Raw genomic sequence first — 20,954 nt, 5'->3', positions numbered from 1 at the left:
TCTGTAATCCTCAGAGATTAATTAAGTATTTTATATAACTACACAGATAAACGTCAAATGAAGTCAGTTCTGAGCTTCAGGGGACTCAGAGGACCCATCATTCCCTTGGTGAGATATCCAATTTCTGAAAACTGGTAATTATTTCTTATTCTTTAGACTTACGGTACTTCCTGGGTAACAGTTGTGTACTTCTTTAAAATTTACGTATAACTAACTACAATGTACTCAGCACAGTTTGTAATTCAGATAATGTGAATGATAAAGAACCTCATGGTTACATTTACAGATTTTGTCTATAGAAAGCATAGTAATTTCTTCGGACGGCCAAACACATACCATGACTTTTCAGCTAACGTTTGGAATACGAGAAATTTTTTAAGATTGTTACATTCAATAAATCACCTGTAGCAAAACATGGCGTATCTCTGCTAGAACAAGGTACAGATCCGTTTCTAGGCAACATTTCTTCACCTCCAGTCAGAGACCATTTTAATTTACCTAAAATAAAGGAACACAGTAAATATGAATGCAGTAAATACATGACATGTAAGTAAAATCAAATCGAAGTAGTTTTAAATTTTAAAAATCCATTTTTATAATCAACCCGATATGCATTGCTTATTGTGACTTTCTGGCTGATTTTCTACAATTGTAGCATTCATCATAAGCAAAATTACTTCAGTACTTCAACTGTGTAACTGATTTGCAGAACATAAGCCATTTACATTATTACACATTATTAATTCTTTTCTACTATACATAGCATAAAATATAGTTGATAATTAGCTCTTACCTCCTTCAAAGCTACGCAAGGCTTTTGTTGTGTTCTCAGATGAACCATAAACTGATGATGCGTCGAGGTAAGAAGTGACCTGGTTAAGTTGTTCTCGAGGTCCTATAAAAACGTTTTATCATCTGTCATTAGTATACAGGAAACCTTTTCCTTAACTAAATAAAAAAAACGCAACACTGTCATTTATACTCTATGTGCGCACGAGCCACATATCATTTTTATCCTGAATTGTTACCTTTATATGTTGCTCAGTTAGTCCATGTAAACACCGTCGCATAAACATCGTGGCATGGACAAAATTCGTCGACGTGAAATAAAACTCATAAACAGAAATAATGTCTTATAAAATATAGTAGTAAAAGAGAAAAATAAGCAGAGAGAAAACATCGCAATTCTAAAATATCGTAGTAGAAAATATCATGTTAAAAATAAGCCGGTGTCAAATTTCACGGCTGTAAAAACCTCATAGTAAAACATAAAGTGAATGTTTTCTTTGACGATCATTAAGACCATGTACTCAAAATAATATTGCATTCCATACACAAATTTCACAAAATTAGACACATGTAAGAGGCATGTTTCTTCGATGTTTTTGTCATTTGATGTTTTTTAACAGTATTCTTTTTATCATAACATTGGTATGAAGCTGCGAAACTGTATCGTCAATATCATTAACTGAAAAAAAGTATCATATATTATTTTCTAACTCAATGTTTTGTACCGTACTTTGTTTAAGACGTCCGAAATGTTTTCTCTTTGCTTTTCTTTAACCATGATTTACTTTGTAAGATTATATTTTTCCTCTGCGTCATATTCTCAGCGACATTTTCTTCGATGATGCTTTTGTCAACAACCGTGGCACATTCGTTGTCATGTCGCAAACTGTACACAGCACGATATTTTTTGCTTACCGTAAAGAAATTTATGTCGTCACATTTAAAAGAAACTACATTAGTTCATAAGCAGGAAATAAAAAGTAAGAATGACATTTTGTAAAAATAGCCTGCCACAGTAGGGAATGAATTGGAAAAGGGAAGATTCAAAGATTTAGCTCAAGAAGTAATAGACCATGCTTGTAAAGCAAGAATTTTTATTTTGGTCAAAGTAAAATATAATATATATGTTAGTCAGTAGAAAAGCACAAACTTCAGCTAACAGTTAAAACCAACTTTATTTAACATTTAGCCGTTTGAGTCCGGCGGAGCGCTATCGCGCTTCACTTGTCGTATGCCAAAAATACGGCGCAGCTCTTGTTTTGTATCGATAGCGCTTCTCTTGTTTTGTATCGAGAATGCGAAGACGCTGGTGTTGGTTAGTTTACTTTACGCAATTATTGAGAGCAGTTGTAGTGATATCAGTAGCAGTTGTTTTATAGGAATTGGAAATTGTTTTCATTTTTTTACCAAGCGTTATACTGATAATTACGAAATAACCCATGTCAAGTTCTGATTCATTTGAAAGTGACTATGTTATGAGAAGTGATAATGAAGAGTATAGTAATGACCTTGAAAGTGATAATGAAGAGTATAGTAATGACCTTGAAAGTGATAGTGAAAGTGACATCATCATTCGTTCTAAGAGATTACGAGTTATTAGTGATAGCAGTGATGATGATGAAGTAACTGCAAGTACCTCCGATTACGATATTATTGATGAGTTTTTACCCGTGGATACAATTGTTTCGAACGAATCGAATACTTTTTCTGAAATACCTGGACCAAAGCATGGCCCTCCTCCTGATGCGAAACCAATTGAATATTTGAATAATTTTTTTTCAATTTTCAATAATTTTTGTTTCAAGTATACAAACCAACAGCAGTGTCTTCGCATTCTCGATACAAAACAAGAGAAGCGCTATCGCACTGAGCCGTATTTTTGGCATACGACAAGTGAAGCGCGCGCCGGACTCAAACGGTTAAAACAGAGGTAAGCACATCTTGCAGGAGGTTAAACATTTAACATCAACACACACACGAGCCGACGCAACGAACAGACAATAACAATGAGAAGTAAGTAGTCAGTAGTGAGTCTCGGCAAAAGTTCAAGTCTTCATACTCGCGCTATGGCGAGCACATTTGCATACTGCGCAGTAAAGATGATACATTATATATATGAAATATATGTGATATAAAATATGAAAAGAACTGTTAACTTTAATTTAGCAAAGTCCTATTAATTCCTAATTTTAATTTGGCTATGTCCTCTTTCTGTCTTAAATCTACTAATGTATGAGTCTAAAGTACGTCATCTGAAAACTAATCAGCATTCTGTGATTTTATTAATATTGTAATGCGGGCATCTCTTGTCCAATCACTGCTTAAAATTTAAACAAAGACTTCTAAATATTCCTTTGCTGAAATACACACTAATTTTCGTGCTTTCCTCTTGCACTGAGAGCACGCGTCCTTCTGCTCGCTACATCGTCCAGTGATCGAGATATGTATGATCAGTGGTATAAAATTGTGGGGTGTTTATAGCATCTAAAAAGATGATGTGAAATGTGTACTAAGAATCTGTTATCAAGAAGTAAAATTATGTGTTGGATCCACGCTACGTCTGCAAATTTTTCTTCTCCGTTGTGTCAATTCAAGTGTCTAAACAATTTTATTATTCTTTCTATACACAGGATTTATTATATATATAGATATATTGTATATACATATACAGATAATTATTTAAATCAACATTATTATCAGCGGACTAATTTATAAAGCATCCGATACTTTACCTACAAACAATGTAACATAGGGACTGAATGAGACGTAATTCCAAAGATTTCTAACACTGCTGACAGACTGCCTCTTATTACCTGAGCAAGAACCCAAAACATTGCTTACTGATAACAGGCAAATGACTTTTTTTAACATCCCTTGAATCTGATTTGAAGACTGATTAGTCAGAAATGCGATCAGATGCGACTTACAGTGGGTAAAAAAAAGTATTGGCAATTGCCTATAACTGATCATATTAGCTAACAAAGGAAATGCTTGACCATTTTAGCTGGACATAATGAACACAGGATGCAATAAAGAGAGAAATCTAATGAAACTTTCGTTTTACTATGCCTTTTACACAAAATATACAACAAAAACGTAAATTTGCATGCAAAAAAGTATTGGCAAGATCATACAGCAAAATGTGGGAATAAAATTCAATCCTTTGTATTCATACCTTTTGCATCTATAAGAGCTTATAATCTATTTCTCGTAGAGAAAAGCGAAGTCCTGATTGTTGAAAAAGTCCTGTTGGGAAAAACCAAAGTCCTGTTGGAAATTTAGTGCCATTCTTGCAGGAGTATACGCTCAAGAATACGCATCTTTACACGAAATTTTATGTTTCCTGACTTCTAGGTCCAATTCGTGCCATAAAACTTCAATTGAATTTATGTCAAGCTATTGCGGAGGTGTCTTTAACTGGCAAGGAGTTTTATAGAGTAACTATTCCGAAATGTGGTTCACTGTATCCTTAGAGTCGTTGTTGTCTTGAAACACAAATGATGTTCCTAAGCCAAGTTTTTTGGGACACTGAATTTCATGTTATGGCGCAATATGTCAATGTACGTGCGTGCTGTCATAATACCATCAATGAATCACAGGTTACCCATTCCGTTTGTGCTGCCATACTGCCCCAAACTACGACGCTCCCTCCAACATGTTTTACAGCCGATGTTAAATGTTTTACAAGTTCGGTGTTAGGTTTTCTCCATACATATTGTTGTCTATCGCTCTTGAAAATGTTAAACTCCGGTTCGTCGGACAAAATAATAGTGTTCCAAAATTCTTTTGATAAATTAAAATGAGATTTTGCAAAATCTATTCCCTTTCGCCTAACTGTTTATTTCTGAAATGAAAGGTTTCTTTCTAGCTGCCTTTCCATAATAACTTCCTCCATGTCAAACATTCTGTATCGTCTGTACACTAAAAGTTTTATGCGAAGTATTAGCAATATCTTTGGCTAAATGGGGTGCAATTATTTTAGGGTTTTTCTTAACCTCTTTCTGCACGGTTTTCCCGTGCAGAAAATATATGATGCCGTCCACTTCTGTTCTTATTTTCCGTCGATCCTGTCTCTTTGAAATTTTTTACACTTGTAACAGTAAATAAACTTATGTCCAATTGTATTCCTATAGCAGGATAAGTTAAACCCTCATTTCTGAGCTGAATAATCGTGTTTTTAACATTAACATCCAACTCCTTCAACTGCCATTTTATCACAGTATTAGCAGAATAACGTTTTAAAAGTTTTGAAGTAGCACTGCAGACTTTATACTAATAAGGTTGCTTATCAGTCTAAACAATGTGACCTCCACATAACAAAATCTGCATAGCAGTTAGAACTTTGCCAATACATTTTTGATATGTAAATTTACATTTTTGCTGTATATTTTGAGTAAAACGCATACTAAATTGAAAGTTTCATTAGATTTGTGTGTTTATTATTTCCTATGTTCTTTATGTCCAGCTAAAATCGTTAAAGATTTCCTTTGTAAGATAATATGATCAATTATAGGCAATTGCCAATACTTTTTTACCCACTGTATATATAGAAGACAGAATTAAAAATTCCCAATCTCAGCTTTGGAAATTTGGAATCTTCTTACTTTATACACTGAACATTTTAACATATAGTTTAAAATAAAAGTTTAAGGAGATTTCTTACGTTAAGAAAAGTATTTTTTACTAATCTCTATATGATTATGTAATCCATTATGCGTTTAAGACATGTACGTAATCTATATAATCCTTTGTGTGCTTAAACATGTACGCCATCTATGTAATCCCTTGTGCGCTTACACAGTTCCTTCCTCTGGTGAACGTTTTGACTTTGAGCACAGTTGAATAGACGTGTTTGAGCTAAGAAAAAATAAAGAAAACCTAACTAAACAATCTCTTTTTCATTTTATCTTATTGGCTGCGTAGCTGTCTTGCTGATAAAAATAATAAAGCATTTAAGCAGTCTATTTGAGAATAAAAGATTTAGTAAATAAATACAAGTTATAAACTAGCTGTGTCTGCATTAAATAAAAATTATATTTCGTATCTTCTTAACGCGTTATTGATGTAATTCGTACTCATAATGCATACTAAGAAAATACAAAAACAGAGAAGGGAAAAAAAAGAGAGAATAATGATTTTTCTCTAATTTCTACGAAGTTTAGAATCAAACTTACTTTTGAATCAAGCACAGCATGAACATAGCGTATTAAAAATTTAACCAAAGTACTCTGAAATTAATTTATCTTCTTTTTGGAGAGGAGAATAAAACAAATGAAACTTCATATCGATCCCATTTTTTTAATGCAACATTAAAATAGAAGCTAGAAGCTGCTTCCTTTTTTAATAGAGAATAATGTCGTAAATAATGAAAACCATCATCTGAATTTTAGTTAAATTACTATACGATCAGAAGGCGTAATGTTCCCTTATAAATGTCAAATGATTTGTTGAAAATAATCAAAAAAGTCACTGCTCTCTTGTAAATGTTCAATGATGTTTTGAAAGTAATAAATTGTGTGTCTTTCTAGCAATTTTAAGGGAATTCACTTCACAATGAATACTTTTATTTATAAAATATTAACGTTTAAAAAAAAATCAGTCAAGGTATTTGCTTTTATTTGGGCATTATATGCAGTAAGACTGCTCTCACTCAAATTCAGTTTAACCTAAATGGAGGTGAAAATCACATTTTAAGGTTTTACGACACTAAATAAGGGAATCTAAACACCAGTCATATCTAATACTTACACCCTTTTATTATTACTTTCTCAGGTATTCTTTCATTCTTTTAACATATTTTGGATGAAAGCAAGTGAATGACTTTCAAATATTTATGTTCGTTGCTGGTATAAATTTAAATTACTTTTGTATTAAAGCGTTTCCGGAAACTTAATCATATAGTTCAAAGCTCATTTCATTATCGAAACCGGGAACACCAGATTCCAACAAATTAAATAAATATATGCTTTGAATTATAGGTGAAATGATGCAATACTCTGAAGGAATTTGTCAGTGATTTGCCGCTATAAGTTTATGGTACTTAATGTTGTCATTTGTTTTTCAAAATTCATAGCACAAAAACGTATTTTTTTCTTCACATAGTTTAAATAAAGATAAAATATTTAAAAGGGAAATTGTAAAATTCACTTTATGCAAATTATTTCGAAAATTACCTGTACCAAAACAAATCATTTGGAATATTTTATGGAAATAGACTGACCATGGGTTGTCTGAAAAATAACCTAAATACCTGAATAAACCTAAATACTTCTGACCTTTTTAATTCAAATAACAGCGTATGTTCTTTCTCTACGCACCTATGTTCTCTATGCAAGTGTTGAACACTGCAAATATATTCTCAATTTTATCAACATAATCCTTTAAGAAACGCTTAAGATTTCATTAAGGACAGGACAGTAAGACACTTCTTAAATTGAATCAGAATAATCTAGAGTCGATATGTTCGGATGTCCTGTATCTCGAACTTCAGCGAAGTACCTTGCGTCAGGATTTGTCGCGTAAATGTCTCGCTTTCTGTAAATACCCCAGGTTTTTTGTAAATGTAGTAGCTGATGGGAACTTTGTTACTCTCCTTACATAGGTCATAAAGATGTCTTGGGGATCAAAATTATTATTTAGTCATTTATCCGTGCTTTTTACATATGCGTTTTAGAGAACTCCCAAGGTTCACAAAATGACTGGCTTTCAAAAAGCATTGTAGATTTCTATTCTAGCTGCGTTCTGTATTCGGGAAACGAATAACGAAATTAAATAAAATTAAGCCACTTAAATAATTTTAAATGAATCGCGTTTTAAAATTAATTTAGAATGTAAACACGATGAACAAAAATTTTAAGTTTTCTAAGTGTTTACATTCAACATAAATATTTGATGAGGAATAGCGAAGTTTAATTAAATAGTGTATCTATATAGATACCAGCTTATATTCATAAAGAAATTAAACAATTATACCAGTATAAAGCTGAAACTTAGGCAAGTGTTGTACCACAATTAGGGTAATAATAATTTTTCCCCATATGCTGTGAAACCTGTCATGGCAACTGCCCCTAAATTTAAACAGTATTTCTGAAAACATAAATAAACACTTTTCTAACATCATATTCTGTTAAAGGGAACCATCATCACAGAAGACTAAAATCTTTTAAACCTGGCGTCAGATTGAGTGATTTCATGGTAACATATCAAAAACGCACAATTTTTTGTAATAAATCACCGAAATTACTTTGTTCCATAATGATTTCGAAAAAGTTTGGGAAGTTTAGCTTAACATATAAATATCAGAAAAAATTACCGAATGTACAATCAGCTCGAGGAGCAGCCACTGAGCGTAAGAAATGCATGCAGGTAATTCCGAACTGACGGAAGAAGGGATCATTATCCGGGATATGAATCGGCATGCAGGCTGGATGCAAAAGTCGAGGATTTTTCTGTATTTCAGGATGGCAACATATTATACTGTCTCCATTTCCAGCTAAAAACGAATAAGAATTATGTAAATAAATTAATCACATTCTTATGGGAAATTATAATATCATTGTTTTGAAATTTATTCCTCTTAATAATTGATTTCAATTGAATGAAATTATTTGTCCTTAATTACATTTTCTTATGTAAAATTTACAATCTTTATGTTATATTAACATTAACACATAACATATACATAGTATAATGTGTTAATGTTAATACTAATGTTAGCATCATAATCTGAGATTTTTTTCCTATAATTTTCTAATGCAATGTGGCTGTCATGAAGTCATCGTGAGATCGTAATTCTCGTCTAGAATCCTGATACTTCGCTAAATTGATACCAAAAGTCATGATACATTGAGTTAGCCATCAGACTTCGAGTATTTTTTTTCCCATAAAACAAGTAATATAAAAAAAAACTTTTTTAAAGTCAATTCCTACTTAGGTCAACAAAGAAATGTTTGTTTTTTTTAGTTACTTTTTATTAACATTATTAACATTTTTTGGTTTCTAATTGATGAAACTGATGTTAGTCTATAATTTCTCATTCTATCCATACCTTGTAATGCTTCATTATTGCAAAGAACCTTCGAGCACTCCAGTTCTTCAATTAATATTCTATCTAATGATTTCATGCGACTCAAGGCGGCATATGCTTGACCTGCTGCGAAGAGTATAGTATTAATGGATTATTAATCGTCTCTTGCGTTGTGTTGTAGTTTCTTTTCGCATTCTCCGTTTGTGAAGAAAGGGACATTTTAAAGGGTTACATTTTAAACATATATTTTTATCACGTTAAACACAGAAATATGCGGAAAATTTTCGCTACATAATGGGACATCATATCTGCTGCCTCCAACTTTATAAAACTAAAATTCTTTGATTCCATACACTTTAAAAATCTTTATAACTCTGTCTTACTGTTGCAACTTTTTTTTTTTTTGAATACTACAATCCTATTTATCACAGTCATGTACTATTATTTATAAGTTGTTATAAAATTTATTTTTACATCACATGATAATTCCTAAAAAACGATCCTTATTTGTAAGTCTTATAATATAAAACAGTATATCTTTAGTTCCGATAAACAGGAATAAATAAGTACGCATTGACTTTAATACGTGGAAAAACTTTATTAACATTAAGCCACTACAAGTTTAAAAAAATGTATTTGAACTAGAGTGGATGAATGAAAAGTATTTTATTAACAATTGAAAATTTGAACAAGATATAGGGAGAGTGTGAGCTAATAGTAGGAATTTAATAAGGCTGATTGATATAATTTTTATCATGAGGTAATGAGGTGCCATTTCAATTCTACCTCGAATCATGATGTTTTGCGTAGTTTTTATCTTGACGCCACAAAGTTTCATATAAATTGTACCTGAACTCATGTGTAGATTATATTTTTTTTCTAATACCTTGAATGCATGAGACTTCGTATAATTTTTTTATAAATTTTCGTTCAATTCTTTTTCATAATATCATAGGCTTTCATATAATTTTCAGTCAAATATTTTGGTTTTATTATGGAAATTACACAGAAAACGGTCGAATACATTGGTCAAGTTAGGTTACATTATTTAAATATTGCAAAGCACACCAGGGCTGTCTGCCTAAGGAAATGGAAGCCTTCGAAGGGAACGTTCCGCGGAAAACTAGCTCATACGCACCTTACATAAAGAAAAAACCTCGAAAACCAACCATGCAGACAGCCCGTTGGCCTGGGTTCGAACCCAAATCGAACTATCAGGTTTGAACAACATGGCCACTGGTGGGATCTAAATACTTCGAAACTTTGAAAAATGATCGAATAATATCTAAGCGAAATTACAGACACCTAGTGTAATATAATTTTCTTAATTACTTTCTCGTAAGTAGACTATAATAATTTTAAAGGCATAACATTACTACATCAGAAAACGGCACCTAAAATAATAATTATTTAACATAATCACTTAATCAAAACATGCAGTTATTTTACTGAAATAATGCTAAAAAGGGTAAAAGTAATTTAACAATTTTCAGTATATGATAGGAAAAACGAATTTTCTATTGCATTTCATTACCTTCTTTAGTATAAATACAGTGAAGCACCATTACATTTACGAGTCTGTTTTCCTCTGTCCCAGTTCATTCCTGTTCGTGTCAAGAGTAGAATATTCTATTTATACCACGCATAACTTCTGTTACACGTATTTTTCTCTTGTCTTATTCATCGATGTTGTTCGTAAATTCAAAGAATTTCTTCGAAATTCATTTCTTTCGAATCTAGTGGTTGATAAAAAGGCAGACGTTTAAATAGATCGAAAAGACAAAGGAATATGTCGAACAGATAAATTTGTTGACGATTAATTCTTCTTTTCCTGTGTCTATGGGTAAGAATGTTTTAACTGTATTGTTGTTTGTCCGCAGTTGTTAAGAAGTTGTTAAGAATGTTTTAAATGGACTGTTGTTTATCCCTTGCACTCTTAGTGCCTTGTTTAAGGCCAAATCGGAACAGCACATAAATGACAATTAAAGAAACTTTTTTTTTCTTTAGGAAATATTAAGATCTGCGTCTGTGTTAAAATATTCCTGGACAAAAAAAAAATTATTTTTTAAGAATGGGAAAAATTAAAGGTATGTTTCTTAAATTTTTATATTAAACATAACGCAATTTTAATTTTTACGATTTTAGAAACGAAATTATTAAACTTCTTTTTAAATACGAATAATATCTTAAAGTAACTAAAATCAGAATGGCAAAATTAAATTTGCACAATAGCAATATCATTAAAATTCTACAACTAAAGTACATGTATGATATTTTTAAACTGAAATTTTGATTCCACGTATTTTTTTATTTTACGTCCAATAAAGACATATAAATGGTGCTTTACTGAATTACTAAATTAATAAAGGCATTTATATTACACAGTAAGACTCGTGTTTTAACATAATTACGCAAAAAAAAAATCAAGAAAATTACAGTTAAGACATAATTATGTCAAACATGTCGCGTTAAAATATTTAAAATGCACCCTAAACCAGGAAAACGTTTGAGAAAAAATTGTCTTTCCCAAAATCATTTCCCGGAAGCGTAATGGCAGACCTCACATTGAGTTGAATAGTGTTAAACGAATGTCGCATACTGCGCATGCCCAGAAAAAAAAAGTTGGCGCGATTTGAAAAGAAGATAAATACGGTATATGGTAAATGTACCGCCATCTGATTGTAAACAAATCTAGTGTTTAAATCTTCGCAGAGTATAATGTAAATGTAAAGTAATTACTGTGTTAAAATACGATTTTGTCCTGTACTGCTCGAACAACTGGAAAGCTGAATGATACGATCAAGTATGAATTCGATTGAAGAGTGCAAAAAATGGGTAAAGGAAATCAGCGTAAATACAAATGCCCAGCGCAAGAACTGCAAACCAAATGCTATTGCAAGATTGCTTTCAGGTATGTATTTTCCCATTTCAGTAAATTTAATATGTTATAAATGCAAGTATGTTTATGTACTATGTCACAGTATCATCTTTCTAAATACACATGCAGTTCATTAGCTTTTTTTTTTTTTTTTTAACATTTCCTAAATTTCTATATATTGTAAGTAAAAAGTTTAAGAAAAAAGTTTTAAGGAATGATTTGTTTCCTTCAGAGGAATATAGCAAGTGTTTGTAAATAACACTCAAGAGTTTTACAGTTACTTAATGCTGTTTACTTAATTCTTTGAAATAAGAAGAAAAAAAAAAACCTCCATACATTACCAAACTAGGAGAGAAAATCCAGTTTACATTACTGAATTGAAACATGTAAACAAATTAAATCTAAATAACGAATTATTACGAACATATGTTAAATGCACCGTTATCAGCAAATTAGCCTAAAGTAAAATGAAACATATATTAATAAAAAAAGCAAATTCAGTCTGTAAGGACGTTAAAATAACGAGTAAACAAAGTTCCATAATATTGCAATTGTAAACATCACTGAACCAGACTGCACAGCAACGGACATCACGAATAAGCTAATGTAAGGCGATGTCTTACTTGTGTCTTAATTAATGTAAGGTTGCTTACGCGCCAATATTTCTCCCTGCGCCAAATGTACACCATTAAGCATGCGCAGTAAGCGAAATTCGCTTAACACTATCAACTCAATGTGCGGTCTGCCATTACGCTTCCCGGAACTATACGTGAAGGGAGAGCAAGAGAAGCCTTACCATGCGTGACACCCGTGAGTGAAAGATCGTAAGCCAAGAATTGGGCCCACAATGTGAAGGCCACCGTCACTTTCCTGCTCGGTTTGTTATTCGACGGACTCACACGATAGGAGACTTCGCGGGAACTGGGCAGCGGACCACCATCGTAGGAAACACGTGGTTCGTTGATACCTGGAAAAGTAAGAATTATATTAAAATTGTACTCACTTATCGTCGGCTGTATTTTCTTTTTGTAGTAATTTTTTAGTCGTTTTCTTGCTGTGGAGTACGCTATGATAATTCCATCACTCATATCTACTCCACCCGTTTTTTTATTATAATCAATCACTAGCTCCGGTTTCTTTGTTATTATTTTTCTTTTCTCTGTTTCTATTATGTTGTCATTATGCACAGTACTTACTAAATAAACCTCCCTCCTATCTTTCCATTTCATTAACATAATATATGCATGACAAGTGTACTCGTCAATACACAAAATCGTGTCGCTTCTCCATAACAAGTATACTCGTCAATCACAGTTAACTGATTAATAAAATGAAAAATACCTAAATTACCTAATATATACCTAAATTGTAATATACCTAAATTGTAGCCAAGTGGTGGACGAGCGATTATTCTATAGCAGAGCGTGTAATATGTTATTTGTTTAATTGTCATTAGAAACGTCCTTCATTAATTCCACTAACAGTATAATTATTTTAAAGCGTTATCAGTAATATGTTATAAATTCTATCCGATAGATGCATACACACACCATAATGTTCATATTGATTGCGCACCCACAGTAATATATTTGTTTAAAGTTTAAATGGTGTTAAAACAAACATAAATCTGTCATCCGTCGCTGCCATAGCCTCTACTCTTTCAGAAATTCTTTCTACTACGTTTCTATAAATATCTGCGTACATTTTGCATCAGTCTTCCTGCAACATTGTGAGTAATTCTGCATTGTTTTTGAGGTGATTTGATTTGGCTCACAACTTTAGCTCCATTTCATCCCAAAGACTGAACCGAAACTTTGAGCCTGTTTTTCGAGTTCATGCTTTCCTTTATCACCAAACCATTCTATGTGTGATCTTTGTTTTAGAAAGTAAGAGTGATAATTGTTGCTATACACAGAGTAGAGTTCTACAATATATCTTCATAGCCCTCGCATTCAGGTTTCCGAATCCAAAAACAAGCAAACGAAAACTGAAAAAGACCACACGAAGAATTTCTATTTCACCAAATTTCACATTCGGGGCAATACTTCCCATAAGTACCATGCACCTAGCATTTATCGTATCCATACACGTCTATTGGATTGTTCATAATATATACATTGATTCATCACTCCATAAGATGGTCTTCCATTCTTCCAGTGTACCTGGGGACGCATTTTGCACACTGTAATCATAAGGCAAAGTCTATTGGCAGAATGCTGTGATAGTTGTCTTTTATACTGTAGCTCGTTAAGAGATGATATCATTTCCCAAATTAGTCGAAAATTTGTAGTTACAATTTATATCGATACCATTCATTTGACTTCACATTGGAAGCATCGACGATCCCAATTTGTCAATTCGTTATAAAAGTTATAAAAAGTCGTTATAAAAGTCGACACTGGACTTTTATACCTCCATTGAACTACTACACCACTCACTTTTGTGCGTGGTATCTGAATTTTTCAGAAATAGTATGCATTGATAACCATGCCACGTTTTCCTTCCTTAGCTCGTATCATGTGTGCTCATCCTTAGTTCGCATCGTGTGTGCTCGTAAGTGTCGCATGGTGTGTGTCCGTGTGTAATATGTTTACTATGAGCTCACAAACGTTTAATGATGACGTAAAGTACAATACTTCTTACTTTCCACTAGGTGTCCGATTATCTTTGGCAATAGTAATATAATGTATAAAAGCAAAATATAATAATAGAATGCAAAATAAAGAAAACAGGAATAAAAGCACAAGAAAGCGCATTAAAATGAAAGCAAATTATCTTGTTATCAACAAAAATCAAATACAAACAATAAGTAAGCTAAACAATGTATCTTAATAAAAGCGATTGTGCGCATAATTGAACTTTCGAAAGATTGAAATTTTTACTCCTTGGATATTGTATATTTTACACATTTTAAATATTGTGTTTCTTTGCATACTATTGGAAGAAGTATTATTACACTAAAAAATTGATACATTGAAAATTAATCATAATATTGCATTATTATTACATTAAAAAGCAATAAATTTTGTCACAAAAAGAGAGTATAAAATATTACATTAATATATAAAGTCAATATTTATAAGAATTTTAAGTCAGTACTAAAATGTAATAAGACAAGTAATGTAAGGACTCTTACAAACTAACAAGTAAACTAAACTGTAATTTGTAAGGACCCTTACAAGCTAACAAGACGACTACTTAAGGAATTTTCCTCTGAGTTTGTCATTGTAATCTATTTCCATTTAAACCCAACACAACAAATGCGATACCATATAATGTTTAATCGATTAGAGCGAAGAATTCGTAGGCTATATGTTTAAAAGATGGTATTACTTAATTAAGACATAATAACACGCCGAACAAATATATGAATTCAGAAGTCAGAGAACAAAATTTCAAAATTTGAAAATATGACGCTGATTTTTGTTATTTGACTTCTGAATAAGGTATTACTTCTCGAACAACTTTCAAATATAAATTGATTTGTTATGACGTTACGCATTGGTAAATCAATGGAAAGCCTATATCGTTTATCGGAAATTAAATCCGAGTTGAAAATATGGCTACCACACAGAATTCTTTTTATTATTATTATCTGCTAAGGAAAGGGCTGTCTGCCTGGGAAAGGGATGCCTTGATGGAGGAATTTATAAAGGAAACTGGCTCATATTGATGCACGAAAACCAACCATACAGCCATCCCGTTCTCCTGGAATCGAATTTGGGTCAGACCAAAGAATTTCTAGGATTAAGAACGAAAATTTAGCGAGAGCAGGAGTGGCTCCGTTAGACCGAAGAGGGGAAAATATACACGAAGTTTGCATTACAGGGGCGACCCATCCAGTTTGAATACTCTACAATATAGCGGCGCAGTAGTCAGCATTGCTTCACATTATGTCAATGAACGAGTTATCAGCAAATTTCTTTAAATTCCGCTAGGTATATGCATAAGTTCTAATCTGTCTCTTTGTCCATCCTGTATACGTTAGTCCGTAAATTAATCTACTCGCCTCATTTGCTCTAAGTAAAGTATTTCTCCTGGTAACTTTTGCTCTTAAACCCGCTGTACAGAACACTCCCAGGCTCCGCATATCAGTCATCGAATCTATTAGCCTTCATGTTGAAAGGATAATGTGGCTTCAGTGTTGTCATAGTGAGATCCATTTAAAACCGCGACATTATGTGAAATACGAACATTTTAAAACTCATAAGTTACATGAAATATGAGGTTTGGGTCTAGTTGTCAGGATGAGAAGCAAACAATAAATGAAATTTTATATTTTACTGTACTTTATATGCAATACGTTAACCAACGAACAACTAATTTTGTGTCACACTTGGATGCATAAATTTGCTTAACAATTTTAAACTCTAATCATGATGTCCTTTTTTCCCCTTAACTAGTATAGAACATTTTTAAACACACAAATGTCTTCTTCCATGGAGTTTTTTTTTTTTTTTTTTTTTTTTTTTGTTTGTTTGTTTCTAACAGAATAAGAAAATATGTATGTATATGCAGTTACATTACACTAGCGAATGTATATAATAATTTTTTCACCGTCAATAATTTCATTTACAGCACATTAACTATAAGTAGAACATTTACTTATAGTTAATGTGCTGTAGAACATTTAATTATATAAATTCAATATTCGTGTGAAATACTAAGCAATGAAACTTTATCTTACCATCCGAATAACGTGGTGGCAGTACCCTAACATACGTGTGGAAAGCTTTGCCCCATTCTGGATGTCTCAGGTTATTGCAAGTTCCGTCAGATGTTCTGTATTTTGTGGTAGGACACGGTGGGGATTTCGGGCACGTGTCTCCAATTACCGTGTTAGCCAAGCTGAAACGTCGCAGACCATCTCGGCTTTGCACTGAACTTAACTGGAATCTGAAAACGAACATACGTCAGAAACCGTCGAAGAAACCTTTCATAACCTAAAAACCTAATCAACTTTCATAACTTAATCAAGTAAAATTCCCCCTCTTTTCATTTTGTTTACTTTACTTTCGATATTTAGAAATTTCAGTTATTCTTTTGATGCGTTTCACAGACCTATGTGTCACTTTCAATCAGAATAATTTTTAGAAATCAAATACAAAATAAAATAAAATAGCTTAGGTCGTGTTGATTCAAAGCACATAGACACTTAGAATGATAAAGTGTAAATGCTACAATGAAAAAATTTTGCAACTGTGTCTGATAAAGTACAGATTTAATCTTTGTAATCCAAAGAACAAATATATTTCATATAAAAGTTTATCCAAAGTATATTTATACAAGTTTATCCAAAGTATATTTATACAAATATATCCAAGGTATATTTTATATAAAAACATGCAACAGTTATCTGCCTCTAGAAAGAAAAGCCTTCGTGAAAACGTCTTACTGCAAAATGACCCATATTTCTGTTATTCATGGGTAAACAGTGAAATCCTTCTGAACAGCCAGTGATCCACGAATTTGCTCTTTTTGCCACAAGCCAACCTTCTTAGGGTGACGAATTATTTTTCTATCTCTGCGTTAAAACAAGAATTCTTGCTGCTTTAATGAAATAAATTTCTCCCAGGCCATTATAAAAATTAAACCTGTATTTTGACATAACATTTAATTTGAAACACATCGTTAAAGATTTGGTTCCAAAGGACCTCTTTTATAGATGAACATTAGACATTACGTGGATGAGTTTTATGATTTTTGTGTAACAATTAAAACATATACTACGCATTTTATTCTACACTGATTATACCGATCAACAGCAAAAACGTATTAGAGATGAAAACAACTAATTCCTATTAGTTTTGATCTGCTGAACACGAAAATAATTGTTAAATTTGTTTATTAGTTCATGGTTCGAAGACCTATGGGCTAGCACCTATCCGCCCACTAATGAAATATCTCTGATATAAGAACGCATGCTCCTCATGTTTATCTTTGAGGGATGATACACTCGGCACAGAGTGTTGCATAGTACTTCTGTCAATTCTAAGGCAATGTTCAAGCAAGATGCCTAGTAAATGGGTTAATAACGCGGACAGTTTATGTCATATTTGTGGTGAGGTGACTTTTGCGTCGCAGAAACGAAACGTGACTGCCACGGTTAAAAAAGCTTACAATTTCTATTTGGGCTGCAATGCGGGAGATCAAGACAACTCCTAGGTGCCACACATCTGCTGTAATGTGTGCACTTCTGGTGTGTGAAACTGGTTAAATCATAAAAAATATTGATGCTCTTTGCGGTCCCAAAGGTGTGGAGAGAGCCATTAGATCCTGTGTATCACTGCTATTTCTGCTTGGTTCTTTCTGTAAGACAGGTGTCAAGTGTATTGAAAAAAAAAGGAGTCCATTATAATGCATCCAAATATACTATCCGCTATACGACCAATACCGCATAATGATGATTTGCCAGTTCCGAAACCGCCGGAAATCTATACCTCTGACTCGGAATCGGAAAAGTACTGAAGTTTGCCATGTTATTAAACATGCCATCAACGTCTTTGGATCCCGATTACGACACCAGTGTTTCACTTAGACAGCGTCACATGATAAGTCAAGCCGAATGAAACGATCTAGTGAGAGATCTAAGTTAGTCAAAAAAATAACGTGGCACCAAAATTAAAGCAGCGGGATCTTTTGGAAAATGGCGTGGTGATGACTCATTTTCATATTCGTCAGAAACATTTTACACCATTCTTCGACACTGTCAGAGATTTAATTTTTTGCAAGGATGTAAATGCTTTATTCGAAGCTCTTGACATGAATCATAAACCGGAAGAATGAAGATTGTTGATAGATGGTTCAACATTAAGCTTAAAATCTGTTCTGCTGCATATCAGAAATAATTTACCGCCGATTCCTCTTGGCCACTCCGTTTGTACGAAGGAATAGTATGAAAATTTGAGGAATCTCCTTACGTGCATCAAATACGAACAATATAAATGGGAAGTTGTATGCATATTTAAAAGTAGTTGCTCTTTTACTAGGGTTTCAGCAAGTATACACGAAATTCTGCTGTTTTTTGGGTGAATGGGACAGTCTAGCAAGAGCAGATTATTTTAAAAAGACAGATGTCCTACTAGAGAGTCCTTGGAACCAGGTAAAAAAAGCGTGTAGCATGTGCCTTTAATTGGCCCAACACAGATATTACTACCACCACTACACATAAAATAAGGCCTAATGAAGAATTTTTTGAAAGCGATGGATAAAAATGGCCCGGCATTTCAATACCTTCGAGGGAAATTTCAATAGACTAAGTGGAACAAAACTAGAGAAAGGCAGCTTTGTTGGACCACAAATCCGAAATATCTTCAAGGACGAATGTTTCGAAAATATCTTAATATGTGTCGAGAAGAATGCTTGGATAAATTTTCGAAAAGTGGCTACTAACGTTGGGTGGAGAAGCTGTTGTTATCATATAAGAAAATAGGTTACAACATGTCTTTAAAAATACATTTCCTTAATTCCCACCTAGAATGTTTTTGTCCCAGATAACCTGCGGTGCATTAAGCGATGAACACGATGACCGCTTTCACTAAGACATTACAGAGAAAGAGAAAATATACCAGGGGAAAATGGAGCCCTTCCCTGCTTGCTGATTACATTGGGTGATCGGTTAACGAACAGTTCGGACAGCGAACAAATCGGACAACGAACAATATTCGGATAACGAACAAAAACTAATTCTAACGAAAACCTCTCGGCTCTCGGAACATCCGACACCAGTCCTCAATTCGTCCTGAAAATGGATGTGCGCTGACATTGTAAGGATCTTAAGTTTTACTAACGTTTATTTTATTTTAAATCTTTACTATCACTTCTTATTTTCTACTTCCGGCCAGAATTATAAGCGTGAAGGATTTTATGCAAAGTTTTTCTCGCGAACGCCAAGTATTTAAGTGTGGCCTTTTTGCCAAGCGAAAGAGAGAGGAAGCAGTGAGTTCGAAGCAGGCCGCTTACCTTAGAAGTTACGCAGTTGCTATTTGCCTTCCAGGCCAGAGGTATTAATCCTCTTGATAAATTAAACGTATTGTAGTGTTCACAGTCTCTGTGCTACATACGCTTCCTGTTATTATAAGGCCAATCTTATTCTAAAGTTAAATTAGAGTTTAGTTTTATTTTGATATCTTTTACGTTAGACCCCGAGTGGAGGGTCATTGTATTCCGAAGTACGGAAGTCATTGTATATAAAGAAAAATAAAGGGTTTTGTATACCCTTCGTCTGTATCCTGTCTACTTACTACAATTAGTGAACATAGCTTTAGTAAGCTCTCTGTTCTTAGTCAGGTCCTTGTATGTTTCCGAAGAAGGTTAGAAGAAACAATGAACCTGATAGTGGCGCCCGACGAAGAAGAATAACCATGGCCGAGTTTCAAGAAGAACCTGTGCTGCCTGCAGAAACGGCTCAGAATCCAGAAATGCCGGCTGCCGCCCTGGAAGGATTTGGGTACATCGTCCAGACCATGCGCGCTTCGATGAAACCAGAAGCAACATTTAATGGAAACTCACCGGTAACCAGTTTTTTGGAAAAATTGGATGACCACTTCATGCTCTACCCCGTGCACGAGTTTCAAAAAGTTACCTTAGCTACCAGCGCTTTGAGGGGCCAAGCGCTTAACTGGTTCAAATGTATCGGCAGAAGTCTCTTGGGTCAAGCAGGAAGTCCCACCTATACTTACGAAAATTTCAAGACTGCCCTACTAAAAGCCTTCCCTGTTGTAAGGGATCGTGCCAAATTAGAAACAGAACTTTTCAGTATATATCAACAAAGAATGGAAAACCTCTCGAGCTTTATTTTAAGAAAAATTCACGTTTTCAAGCTCTTGTATGGAAACCGTCCGGATCCTGAAATAATTCAAGTGATTTTGCCGAGGTTACTGCCCCAAGTGCAAGATTTTATTGAATTAAGAAATCCGACTACACTGGAAAAGTTATTTGAGCTAGCAATCCAGTTTGAAAGTAGAAGAACGGCGGATGTCGAAAGAAGACGCCAATATCAACAGTGAAACCAATTTGATACGCCAAGACTACAGCAAACTCAAGCATACGGCTACGGAGAAAAAGCGAATCACTGGGCAAGGAAACCCGAGCATTCAAAAACAGGCGGCGAACGTCGACAGTTTAATAGCAACCCAGGAAAAAAGTCTCAAGGCCATTGGAGAAAGAAGGAAAGCACGGAAAGGAAAAATAATTTAAACTAAAACGGATTTCTGCTGACGAGAGGGTGCGGAAATCCGAAAGCCACGAAAATCCCTCTTC

The 20,954-nt window shown here is 33.6% G+C and overlaps 1 protein-coding gene across 1 annotated transcript in view; it reads right to left on the bottom strand.

The window, feature by feature from the left end:
• Positions 1-20,954, bottom strand: part of LOC118190975 (immunomodulatory peroxidase-like) — a 119,132-nt gene that overhangs the window by 56,217 nt on the left and 41,961 nt on the right. Inside the window, exons 6-10 of the mRNA XM_085823552.1 lie at positions 16,381-16,589; positions 12,490-12,660; positions 8,102-8,281; positions 794-895; positions 403-498 (exon numbers count right to left, since the gene is read on the bottom strand). Coding sequence (XP_085679678.1) covers positions 403-498; positions 794-895; positions 8,102-8,281; positions 12,490-12,660; positions 16,381-16,589 — 758 coding nt within the window. The remainder of the gene's footprint in view (positions 1-402; positions 499-793; positions 896-8,101; positions 8,282-12,489; positions 12,661-16,380; positions 16,590-20,954) is intronic.

The sequence above is a fragment of the Stegodyphus dumicola genome, chromosome 1 (assembly GCF_044657685.1).
Source record: "Stegodyphus dumicola isolate Sdum_Otavi_A_Nest chromosome 1, ASM4465768v1".
In the NCBI taxonomy this organism is placed as follows: Eukaryota; Metazoa; Arthropoda; class Arachnida; order Araneae; family Eresidae; genus Stegodyphus; species Stegodyphus dumicola.
The sequence above is the reverse complement of the archived record's forward strand: the minus strand, read 5'-3'. Positions and strand labels throughout refer to the sequence as shown.